Below are 12,210 nucleotides of genomic sequence, written 5' to 3'. Positions count from 1 at the left end.
TCAGAAGGACCCTCTCACTTTCTGCAGGCTTGACAAAGACCTGAAGCCCCCCCCCCCACACCCCACTCTGAAGGAAGAAGGGGTCCTGCCACCTCTCTCCCCTGTTCCCCCTCACATCAGCCCCTTCTCCATCCCTCCAGAGCCAGAGCCTGCTAAAGACACCTTAAGGTAATAAATGCGAGCCCCGAACCAGCTCACTGGGGAGGACAGCCCTTTGAAAAGTAAGCTGGGATAAATGGAATTTTAATTGAACCAGACAATCAGGAGTAAATGTTCTCTCTCACTGGCAGCTCTTAGAGGGGGCATGCTTTGAGCCAACACATTTATAATCCCAATCATTATGCCACTTGACAGAGGATGTTTTTTCTATATTGGAACAAGTTTGGAAAAAAAGAGAGGGAGGGAGGGAGGGAGAGGGGAAGGAGGGAAGGAAGGAAGGAAGGAAGGAAGGAAGGAAGGAAGGAAGGAAGGAAGGAAGGAAGGAAGGGCCAGCCAGGAGAATGGAAGAGGACACTAGCACAGAAATCTTTGGTCAGCCAGAGTAATTACTGCCGACATGCATGTTTGAGTAACAGCCCTTCCTCCAACCGCTCCTGGTGACCTGCCTGGGGAGTTTTGATACAAAAGGACGTCATAGCTCATCTGTTGCTCTGGAACTAATTTAGCACAAACCAAACTGGCATGGTCCTCAGGGGCAGGTCTGTCACCACCCAGAGTGCTAACCTCAGCCACAGTGAACAGAGCAAGGCTCAGGCCCCAATCTGTCTAGCTGCTTAAAATAGAGGAGAAAATAATGCCTTGGCACTTAGACCTCATCAAAGAATACCAGTGGAGTCTACTATGTGCACAGCCCTGGGCCAGAAAGCACATCAATGCAGCCAAGGGCAGCTTAGGAAGTTCTGCTTCAATTTTCTCCTGATAGTGCCCTTGGTCCCACCTCCACCAGATGAGCTAAGTAGGGAGCTTCCAAATATGGAGAGTCCCAACCATGTGTAAAGAACTATAAACAGGGTGTATGGAGGTGGGTTTGCTGGGGCGGGGGGTTAAAAAGTGAATACATTATGTTCCCTGCACCCCAGGGACAGTGTATAAGGTATAAGGTAGAGGTGCATGTGTGTGGTATCTGAGTGCACCTGTTATGTGTGTGCAGTGTGTATGCGTATAGTATGTGTGTACATACGTGGGGGAGGGGGTGTGCATGTGTCTGGTGTGTGTGTGGTGTGCTTATGTGTGTGGTATATATGTGGCGTGAGGGGGAGTGTGTGGGAGGATGGAGGGAAGGGGAGGGTGGAGGGGAGTGACTTGGTATGAGGAGATAGTACACAAATACTCATTAACTCAGTGGTTCTGACTTTTCAGCCCATGTCAGAATCACCTGGAGGGTCTGTTTTAACAGAGATGTCCCTGAATTTCTGATTCGGGAGGTCTGGGTTGGAGCCCAAGAACCTGGATTTCTAACACGTTCCTAGGAGACGTCTTTTGGTTCAAGGAGCACATTTGAGGACCAGTGCGGTAATTCAAACTTTTGCTGAGCATCTAGTACATGTAAGAATCCAATCTGAGCACTTTCTCCACCTATAATTTGACCTGGAGAACCCCTACTGAGCTTAGCTCTTAGGAGCAGTTCATCTCCTATGGACAGAACCTGGCCCCCTCTGGCCCCCAATGAACGGGCACCGGTTCCCCTCCCATCACACAGTGTTGGCCCTACCCCTTGGCTGAACTGCTCGGCCTCTCCGGTAAGCCCTGCCCTTACCACAGGTCCCTGCCCAGATGTGATACTCAGGGAAAGTTTGCTGACCGACTGCATGAATGTTGTCATTGCATCCTGACAGCCACAGCGGCTGCAGCACTGGCTGGATGATCCGGGGGTCCAGGCAGATGTGCTGTCAATGGGGACAGCTCAGGAAGGTGAGCAAAATGAGCAGCAGGTGGGAGAGGCAGTCTTAGGTTGTAAACAGGGAATATTCAGTTGTAAGTGGGACACACAGATTTGAAACTGTTTCAGTTGGAGAGTTTCCACCTACAGGGAGAAAAGAAAGGTCTAGGGCAGCCCCTATGGGACAGAAAAGGCACCTTTGCAGGTCACAGTTGCCCTGCCCAGCAGTCCAGCCCACAAACAGCAAGTTCCTGCCAAGTCAAGGCTAGCAGGCAGAACAGGACACGAAGAGGTGGGGGGGTCCTGAGTCCTCCCGGAGGAGAGTCAACTTAAGTCAGCAGAGAACTTTCCCAGCCCCACTTCCGGGGCAGAGGCTACACCCTACACCCGTATGCAAATAGCACCAAGGTCCTTTTACACCCTCACCTGTACTACCTAGGAGGAGGCTCTTTTTTAAAAAATAAAAAATTTTTTAATGTTTTTATTTATTTTTGAAGGAGAGAGAGACAGAGCATGAGCGAGGGAAGGGCAGAGAGAGAGAGAGGGAGACACGGAATTCGAAGCAGGCTCCAGGCTCTGAGCTGTCAGCACAGAGCCCAATGCGGGACTGGAACTCCCGAAATGTGATACCATGACCTGAGCAGAGGTTGGACGCTAAACCGGCAGAGCCACCCAGGCACCCTGAGGGATGGGGGGGCTCTTTTTAAGCTAGGGTGTAGGTAAATGAACAAATTAACAAAACACCCTAACCTTCTAGGGGGCAGTGTTTACAGGAGCCATTTTAGCGGCAACCCTCCTCTTCCACTTATAGCCACACATTTTACCAGCTCTTCTAGCTAGAAAAGCAACACACCCCAGGGGCACCTGGGTGGCTCAGTGGGTCAAGCATCTGACTTCAGGTCAGGATCCCACAGCTCATGAGTTCAAGCCCTACGTCCAGCTCCTTGTTGACCGTGCGGAGCCTGCTTGGGATTCTCCCTCTCCCTCTCCCACTCTCTGCCCCTCCCCTGTGCAGAAGCACAGGCACGCACTCTCTCAAAATAAATAAACAAACTTTGGAAAAAATAGAAAAGCGACTGCACGCAGAATGTACTTTTCACATGAAACATTCAACAACAGAATATATGCAATGTAAAAGAGACATTTCACACCATCATGCTGATTAGCATGGGTAATTTAATGTAAAGAACCCAAGGCTTGGAGTGGGACAGCTTGCCCTGGAATCTTGCTGTTGCCTGTCACCAGCTTTGTGGCCTGGAACAAGCCATCATCTCTCTGAACCCGCAAAATGAGGCACACGCCGCTTACTTCCTTAACTCACAGAGCAGGTGAGAGGCCTCTGGGAGGTACCAAATGCAACATGCTTTGTGCTCTGTAAAAATGTCACTCAGTGAAGAGTGTGTCGTTATTAAACCCCAAATTCTATCCTGAGTCTGGGCGGGGCTGGCAAGTCTGCTGATTGGGAGAGAGGCGGCTGGTTCCCTACTCCCACCAGTCACTTGAAAAGAAACCGTGACAACAATAAAGTCCCTTCCCCCTACTCTGGTGTTCTTTCTATTAAAATCAACAAGCAACACAGCACCAGATTAATTATCTCTCTAATTACTGAGTTGTCAGTTACCCAGTGAAAAACTCCATAATTTAGTTATCAGCCCTGCTCTACAAGTTGACAACGATACCAGGGATCTGGGGTCCACAGAGACACATTTGGGACATCCCCCCACGCCTGTGCTCCCCATGCTCTTCCTCCTCACTCAGAATATGAGCTCCCCATGACCCTCTGCCTGCATGACCTCATTTAATCCAAGGCTCCCCCAGCTTTCATTCATGGGACAGAGAAGAGATTATGTGTCCTGCACACGGTGGGGTGGAAGGGCCTTGAGTGAAGTGACTGAGGTTGAACAGCCCAAGCCCAGGGCTGCCTGTTGGCCTTACCCCAACGCCTTGAGCCTAGGAGCGGGGAAGCTCAGATTTGATCCAATGACTCCACAAGGAGATGCAACTATAGTCCCCATTTTACAGATGAGGAAAACTGAGGTTCGGACAGGTCAAGACCCTTGCTTGGAAGGGGCCCTGGCAGAGTAACATGGGGGCCCACGGAAGTCACCAGTAGAATACTCTACTCTCTCCCACTTCCTCCTGCAAGCCTACATCTTCCACAGAGCTTATCCCTGTCACCTCTTCTCAGCTGGGACTGTGCAACACTCAGTTTCACAGGATGACCTTTCCCAGCTGCATAGGCAGACCTTTCAGAGATCTGACCCCTCCTTTCTTCCCCCACAGAAGAGCAGAACACAGAGCAGGCACTGCACCAACTCCACCGAACCGAACCAGTGTGGAGCCCCCAAAGCTGGTCTGGACTGTCACTCCCAGCAGGGGTCTGGTACTCAGTCCATGGTGGCTGAGAGTGACCAGGGTGATCCCATACACCATCTCTAATCCTTACGGCAACCCTGTGAAGCAGACATTATCTCCCCAGTGGGCAGGGAGGGAAGAGCCAGCGGACCAGAGAAGAGGAGCTGGGATTCAGATTTGGTCTGGAGAATCCAAAACCCACCCTTTTCACAGCCAAGCTGCCTTCTCCTCAGAAGCTCTAGATGTGAAAGGTCTCAGGGAAGTTGCAAAGGCCTGAGACCGAGAGACAGTATTGGGAGACAGGCCCGCCGCCGGTGACCACAAAGCCCCCGGGCTCTAGGTGGGGGTATAACTGATGCCTGCTGCATACCTCCATGCTATAACTCCTTTGAACCTTGGAGACTTCTGTATTAAATAAAACTTTTCTCCAAGAAACCGGTTGTGCCTGAAGCTATCATCTAAGGGCTATCGCCTTAGTCTTTGGTTAACCTTTTAGCAGAAAGGAGTTGAAGCCAAATTAAGGATCGACTTAATCTAAGAAGTATTTGTTGTACCCCTTCCATGCCCCAGGCACCAGACTAAGTGCTGGAAACTTGCTGGAGAAAAAGAAGGACAAGGCTCTAGGTCCTCAGGGAGCTCAGAGAAAGCAGGAACCACCCCCAGAGGGGATCTACTCAGGGAACCCGGGAGAGCTCCCATGAACCATCCACGGCTACCTAACCTCCTCGGAGGGCCTCCCCCGCTCGCTCCCACGTTTCCTCGCTTCCTTGTACGAAGCAGCTGCCTGCCAGAAAGTAAAAGAGGAACAGCAAACTGCTGAGGGCAAGGAAAGAGGCTCCTGGATCGTGGCTTGCCAAATTAGGGCAAAACCACGCCCCTCCGAGGGAAAGGAAATCCAGCTGAGACTCAAGAACTTTAGCTTTTAAAGACCTGTGTGGTCCTCCGTTTTCTTTCTTTGTAACTGCTTCCCTTCCTTCCAACTTGCAGTTTGCTATTCTGTATCTGAGACCTCTTGGTAGTAGTGCCCGCGGCTGCCAACATATGTGTCACTGCTAGAAACTGATACCCCCGTGGAAAGCTGCTTTGTTTTGTCCTATTTTAATGCCGTTAGGTCTCCTCTCCTGAAACCCCGAATTCCACAACAAAACTTCAAACACCCAGTCTGCCCTAAGGCCCCTGACCCATGAGCTGTAAAACAATGCTTCCTACCTTTTTCGTATCCTGGCACGCACAGAAATGACAACATATGCTCAGGCCCCTTGAGGCTGCACAAGGAGCCGCGAAGATGGGATCTGAACACACCTATGACACCCACTTCTGCTACACCTGCTGGGAAGCTTTGGTTCCCAGAGCGTAAATGGCAGTAAACCTCAAGAAAACCATGAGAGAAGTGGAGGAGCCAGCCAGATCAGATGGCCAGGAAGGGGACAGGGCCCACCTGCACACAGACAAACCATTCAGAACTGATGCAGACTGCCCCCGCCCTGAGGCTCCTGCTTGCGGGACCACGGTCGGAGCTAACATATCCCAAACCCACATCACAGTGAGAAAAAGGGAGCACAGGACATTCAGTCACTGCAGAGGCTTTGGAGCCAAGAGAGGCCATCCACCTTCCCAATGCAGAGGAGGAAACCAGCATTCAGTATAATGTGGTGCAGGCTGCAGATATAAATAGCTTCTACAAAGGTTAGGAAAAACGCACAGACGACAAATCTACAGTAGGTTACTAAGGGAAATCGGGATGTTTAGTGCCAGCAGCTCACCTGTTGAAGCTGTGCTGGGGAGGAACTCCGTGGCTTCTCCCAGACTCTGCTCCCCAGGCCCTTCAGGGACGCGGTGAGGGGCTGCTGACACCCGGAGCCTGCGGAATGCAGGCAGGTGTTTCCCAAGCCCTCCTGATGCTCCCCGCAGGCCCCCTCCAAAGTAAGGAAAACCTTTCTCCTAATTACATCTCTGTCCAGTTTCCATTCGCCTACTCACTCTCAATTTCCTCATCTGGCAAAAGTGTACCTCCGCAGGTACTGTGAGGATGCCTGCCTGAAGGTAGGAGGAGCCTGAGGTGGCAACACCACCCCAACCCCGCCCCGTGGCCCCTTCCCATTATATTAGGCCCTTAGGTGCTGCCCCATGAAACACACAGAAGTCAGGGCATTCCAAGGCTGCCTCCCCTGGAGATTCCCTTCTGGAGGGAAATTACTTCCCTGGTTACCCAGAGGGCTTGGAGGTCAGCCACAGCTGCTGGGCTACGTCAAGTAAGAAACAGATCTCACTTGTCACTGAAAAGCCAACCCCAGGGACACCTAAGTTAAGGGTATTTATGGCTCTCGTGTATGCATCCTTGAACCTGTGTGTGTTTCAGTGAACAGACATAGCAACAGCACACCTAAAAGCGTGCATATGGACTTCCACATACTGAGGCAGTGGCTAAATCTGGAACTTTAGGGAACCCAAAAGCACCCCCAACACACACCCTCCTGAGTGTGGGTATTCCGAGACCTGGGATAAACTGGGCGCCAGTCCTTCCCTCTTTAGGGTATCAAGTTCTGCCTTCCTGCCAAGGATTAAGAGATCAGCCAGGAGCCCACAGCTCAAGAGCAGCTTGCCAGGCAGCTCCCCACCAGCTCATCTGCACAGAGAGTGAGAGCTCTTGCCACCTCCCCTGTGCTCCAAACAGTACAGGGGCAGGAGGGAAAATACTGCCTCTCCAGTCCCACCCTGAGTGGACAAGAGGGCTGCTGCAGAGCCTACCCTGAAGTCCTGAAAGCTGGGCAAGAAAGGAGAAGCTGCAGAGACTCCCAGGCCGGAAGCCAGACCCCTCTACAAGGCCCCAGCGAGGAGGAAGGCACCACTGCCCTTAACTTCCACTCCAAAACGCTGGGCAGTCAAAGCGTCAGGGATGCTCCTGGGCCACCCGGGGGCTTGGCCAAGAGAGGGGGCTTCCCCTCTGGTGTGGGGGACATTGAGGGATGTGCCCAGGCAGAGCCCATGATAGGGACTAAAGCTGCCCAAAACACTCACATTCCTACTCATTCATTCTCTCCCCCAACCTACGCTCCACCCCCCCAACCCCTCCTCCCCACCTCCACTCTCGACCAATAGTGGTAGAGGGCAAGGGGGAAGCAGACTCCTCCGGAAGGCAAAAGGTCATCTACCATGGTCATCTCTTCTGTTCCCTAGTATGTAAACTGGGTGAATGTTACCTATGGCTTTGAACTTGACTGGGGTCAAAGAGGAGACCAAGAATAAGCACATAAACTTTAAGTTCCAACCTAAGGGAGGCCCTTATTGCTGTTATTCAAATACAGCGAGTGAACATTCTGGGCGAGCATTTTGGAGAGAAAGCGACGCTTTCCAGTCCCGTGCACTTCCTCCTCAACGCTTCTTACCTCCCAAAGTAGAATCAACTGAAACCTACATACCCCACTTGTCTCTCGAAGGGTGCACTGAACTCTTAGTTTTTCTAAGTTTCTCTTACATTACTGGGGATACAGGCTCTGAGAAAGAAAGGAAACCATCTGATACAACAGGGCATTTAGAGCAGGGAACACTGGACTGCGTCCATGGGTCCAGTGATGGGGACTGTGGGAATCAGGAAGTACAAAGCTGGCTCCACACCTCCAGTGAAAAGGTTCTAGGATCTGGAATCTAGTGGAATTTCTATCATCAACTCCAAACACAATACACTATCCTCTTCCACCTGTGACACCCCCTTGCTCCAACAAAACTAACCAGGGTGCAGTACAATAATTTCTTGTAATATTTATACTCACCTACTATGAGGGAAGAACAGTGTCAGCTGTTTTCACATACATTGAACAGTTTAAGCCAGTTTACAGCACTGCAGCATAGATTCTAATTGTCCACATATTTTACTACATCACAAAGGTTAAATACAGCTAGAATCGCACGACTAGTACAGTAAGATGGAGATATGAGCCCAGGTCTCCTTGGTTCGAAAGCCCGTGGGCTTTCCTCTGCTGTCCGTAAGGCTTAAACGCGGATGTATATGTGTGTATGCATTTCTATGTGTTCACTTATTGTAAACATGGCTTCATAGAGGCATCGCATCTTAATGACAACACAGGAATCTCCTATGTAACACACATGAACAGATATCTGGTTCAGACACTTCTACTTATCCTATCATCAGCCATGGCAGAGCCCTATCTTAAACTTATTCTTTTGTAGTCCCCAGGTGCTTAGCACAGTGCTAAGGTAGACAATGGGCACTCCTTACTTAATCTCATTGATAATTACATTGCTAAGATTGCTTATTAGTAATAAACCCTTAAATGCTGAAAGGTGAATTATCACTAACTTTGATCTAAAAGGAAAAGTTCCAGACACTGGCAAAAACACCAAGGGGGCCTAAAACGCATCTTGGCCGATAGAGTAGGTGTCCGACCACTGGGTAAAAACAGTAACAGCTGAACCTTACTAATAGTTTGGTCCCACTTGGTATTGTATCTTACAATCTCCATAGGAAACAGCAATCACGATGACTTATGGGAAGCCCTGGTTTTGTGAGTGGGTCCAACTTCAGGTGATTCTTTGGATCTGGGTTCTCTCCTCTGTAGCGGTTGCATACGACCCCCCACTCAGAGAATGGCCATCAAGATTCCAGGTGTGTCTATAGACACACAAGGAATCCAATCAACCCAGGTAGCATCTCAGCCTCTCCTGTTGCTTCCTGTGTTGTATAACCACCTCAAACTGGGGCAAATTCAGACTTGTGCCCTAATCCCAGCAATACCCATCAGTAGCTGTGCAACCTTAAGTCAGCTACCTAGCTTCTCGGAATCCCAGTTTCCTCATCTGCAAAGATAGAATATCACTTATCTCATGGGGTTGTTTTGTGGAGAAAATAAAAAGATATTTGCATGTGGCTGTCCCATGCCTGATATGTGGAAGGAACTCAGTAAATATTAGTTGGGTCTAAAGGTGCACAGAACAGGTCTGACATACATACATCCTGTTGAACAGGGCTCGTGGTCAAACAAATGGTCATGGTGACAAGTTAAATGAGAAAAGGGAAGAGGTGTTAGTGAGAGAAGTTAAAATTAGAGACGATGTTTAAAAACCTCTCTCCTTTCAACCAGTAACTTCAACCTGTTATTTATCTACTCTGTTGCTCAAAAGCTGGTCTTACTTAACTGACAGAGTTCTGCCTCTTGCCCTCCATACGTTCTGACAGAATAAGTAACAACTACAATACAATAGGGCAGGCATCCAAAAGGGGCCCGGGAAAGCTAAGAACTGGTTGTACTGACTTAGGACGGTCTGGTGAAAGGGGACAGCCTCTGGCACCTTGCACTGCCAACAGTTTCTCTATCCTCAGATGCTCCTCTAACTTAACAGTTTGGAAACCAGAAGCCACATCAAAACACTCTCAAATAAAACATTTTTCAGACTCTAACCTGGTACCACAATTCTGAAATCCGAATCTAGAAAAGCTACAAAGAATAGCTCCCCTTTATTGAGCACCTGTGTGTGCCAGACTCAGTGCTAAGCATCTGGCATATATTACATGAACAGGAATTTTTTCTAACATTTTATAGAAAAGGAAACTGTACTACCAGACACCCTCCAAAGCACTCTCTAAGCCCCTCAGCTGTTCACATGGCCTCGACGACTCAAGTCTGGATGACACGTGGAAATTTCTGCCCAAGGCTTCATGTCTAATCACAGGGCTGGATTCTACAAAACTTCATTACACACAATCATCCCAGCCCCACAGCAAAAGTGGGTCTGGGAAGAGGGTGGCTGGGACAGAGACAGGGAGGAGACTTTAATCCTTTAGGAGCCACCTCTGATTTGCTAATGGTCAGAGGCTGCCAGGAGGAGTATGCATTTTCTTTCGGCACAATAATCTCTCCCAAAGAAAACCCAGACAAAGTCACCTGGCCTTCCTAAGGAAGAAAAAAAAAAGCTCTTCCTCCAAGATTCATACTGAACTCCTAACCCTTCCTCTTCCTCCTTACCCCAGGGAGTGGCTGAATGGTTGTTGTTTCTTTTCTTTTTTTCCCTATGGTCCTCTGGTAACACCACAAATTACGTTTGCAGGGACTCGAGTCCCAGAGTGCAATGATGTTGTAATAAACATAACCAGGACCAAATGCCTTCCCATCATATTAGATGATGCCATTTCGCACCAATCAGGTTCCTCGGGCAGGCAGACCACTCTCCAATGAGGGACCAGACAGAGGCTGTGAGGGGGAGACCTGGTCATCTGCAACTAAAAATAAGGGCGCTTCATGATTGGCCGCTGCCACTTTGCAACAGGAGTTGGGACCCACACACCAGGCACCATACAGAAAGCACACACAGGCAAAAACTTTCACAGCACAGGGGTTCACATGGGGTGGGCTGGGCTAGGTTTGTTGTTGCGTTGTGTGTGCTTGCCTGTGTTTCTCCTTTTCCTAATTTGCTGACTTGAAAAAAGAAATAAAGATTTGATCCAGAGGGGCCCCTCGCAGACACACCCTCCCTCTTCTGACACCTTAGTTTCCAAAGGCCATTTGCAGCCACCCTGAATTGAGGAAAGGCAAGGGGATGTTGGCCAGGGGCCAAGACACTCACCTGTCCCGCCGTGTCATAGAGTCCCAGGAGGTACTGCTTGCCCCCTACGGTGACGCTGACTGCAAGGGCAGAAATGGGGACGGGGAGAGAAGTTCAATTATCTAGGGTCTGGGGCAACCTCGCTCCCCACCTGGACTCTTTTATCTCAACCCAGCCGGAGGCATGCGGCGCTCTCGGGGAGATGTCACCCCTTTTCCCTTGTGCCCTGTTAAGTGGCGTGAGGCTGGCGTGTGATGTGATCCCCGCTGCCCACTCTCTTCTCCCAAGTCCCGTAGCCACGTCTCGCCCGATGCCCTAAGTACTTCCCCCGGGGGTTTGGGGCAGTAGGGAGGAGGCTGTGGGAAGGTCATGGAGGTCGGCCCAGGGCGTCCGGGGGTTGGGAAGTGCGGTGAGCTGGGACTGGGCCGGGGGTGGGGAGGAGTAGAAGAGGGGTCTACCGAGCCGGCGACTGGGAGCGCCGGAGGGGAGGTCTGGGGGTGGGGCCGGGCGCCCGGTAGAGGGCAAGGCGGGGGAGGGGTGGGGAGCGCGCTCGGGGGAGGCGGCGAGGGGGCTCCGCCAAAGTTGCTCCAAAGTTCCCGGCCCGGGGAACGGCCCCTTAGTCAGCAGTTCCGAGGCTTACCTGCGTAGTGGTCGAAGACGGTGGGCACGTACTCCTCCGGGAAGGCGTCGTTGGCATAGCTCATGAGTAGGCACGTCTTGCCCACCGCCCCGTCGCCGACCACCACGCACTTGAGCATCAGCGCGCCGGGCCCGTGAGCCATGCTGCGGCCGGCCGGCCTCCGGGCATGGTCCCCCCGGAGCCCCCGCCCCGGCCCCGGGCTCAGCCCCAGCCCGCCTGGGGGGTCCGCCTCCGCCGCCGCTCAGCGCAGCAGGGCCGCCCCCCCGGCCCCATGCAGCGGCTCCCCCCGCCCGAGGGGAGGGGGCGGCGGGCACGGGGCTCTGCCGCCGCCTCGGTCGCTGCCCGGATCCCCGCCCGGGCCCCGGTCGCCGCGCCCGCCCGCTGCCCCCGCCGCTCGGCGCCCTCTCCCCGGCCCGGCCTCCCCAGGAGGATCCGCTGGATCATAAGACTGGCCGGCCCCAGGGGAGACGGCAACTTTGGGGAGGGCAGTGGAGGGGAGGGGCCAGGCGGCTCTCCCCGCCCCGCGCGGGTCCGGGCCCCCTCCCAGCTGGGCCCCGGAGGAGGGCGGGCCCAGGCGCCTCCCCGAGAGCCGGCCGCCAGCCCCGCGCCCCCGCCCGCCGGCTCCGCGCCCCGCGCCCGGGGCCCCGCCCGCGACCGCCGCTCAGCCCTGCCCGCTCACCCTAGCTTGACTCCCCGCGAGGGCTGGGGAAGGGGTGAGGGGGAGGAGCCGCGGAGCTGGGGCGGTGTGCGGTGGCGAGGGGGTGGGGGGGAAGGTGAG

General features: G+C 52.5%; 1 protein-coding gene across 3 annotated transcripts in view; it reads right to left on the bottom strand.

Moving 5' to 3' along the window:
* RHOQ (ras homolog family member Q) overlaps window positions 1–12,027 on the bottom strand; it is a 38,490-nt gene extending 26,463 nt beyond the window's left edge. Inside the window, exons 1-2 of one of the 3 annotated variants that reach the window (XM_045445952.1) lie at window positions 11,433–12,027; window positions 10,814–10,872 (exon numbers count right to left, since the gene is read on the bottom strand). In XM_045445952.1, the coding sequence (XP_045301908.1) occupies window positions 10,814–10,872; window positions 11,433–11,574 (201 nt within the window). In that variant the 5' untranslated portion in view covers window positions 11,575–12,027. The remainder of the gene's footprint in view (window positions 1–10,813; window positions 10,873–11,432) is intronic. The other 2 variants (XM_045445950.1, XM_045445951.1) reach the window with 2 other exon arrangements.
* Between the last annotated feature and the right edge of the window lie 183 nt (window positions 12,028–12,210).

Source organism: Leopardus geoffroyi, chromosome A3, assembly GCF_018350155.1.
Source record: "Leopardus geoffroyi isolate Oge1 chromosome A3, O.geoffroyi_Oge1_pat1.0, whole genome shotgun sequence".
NCBI lineage: Eukaryota > Metazoa > Chordata > Mammalia > Carnivora > Felidae > Leopardus > Leopardus geoffroyi.
This window is presented reverse-complemented; position numbering and strand designations above follow the sequence as displayed.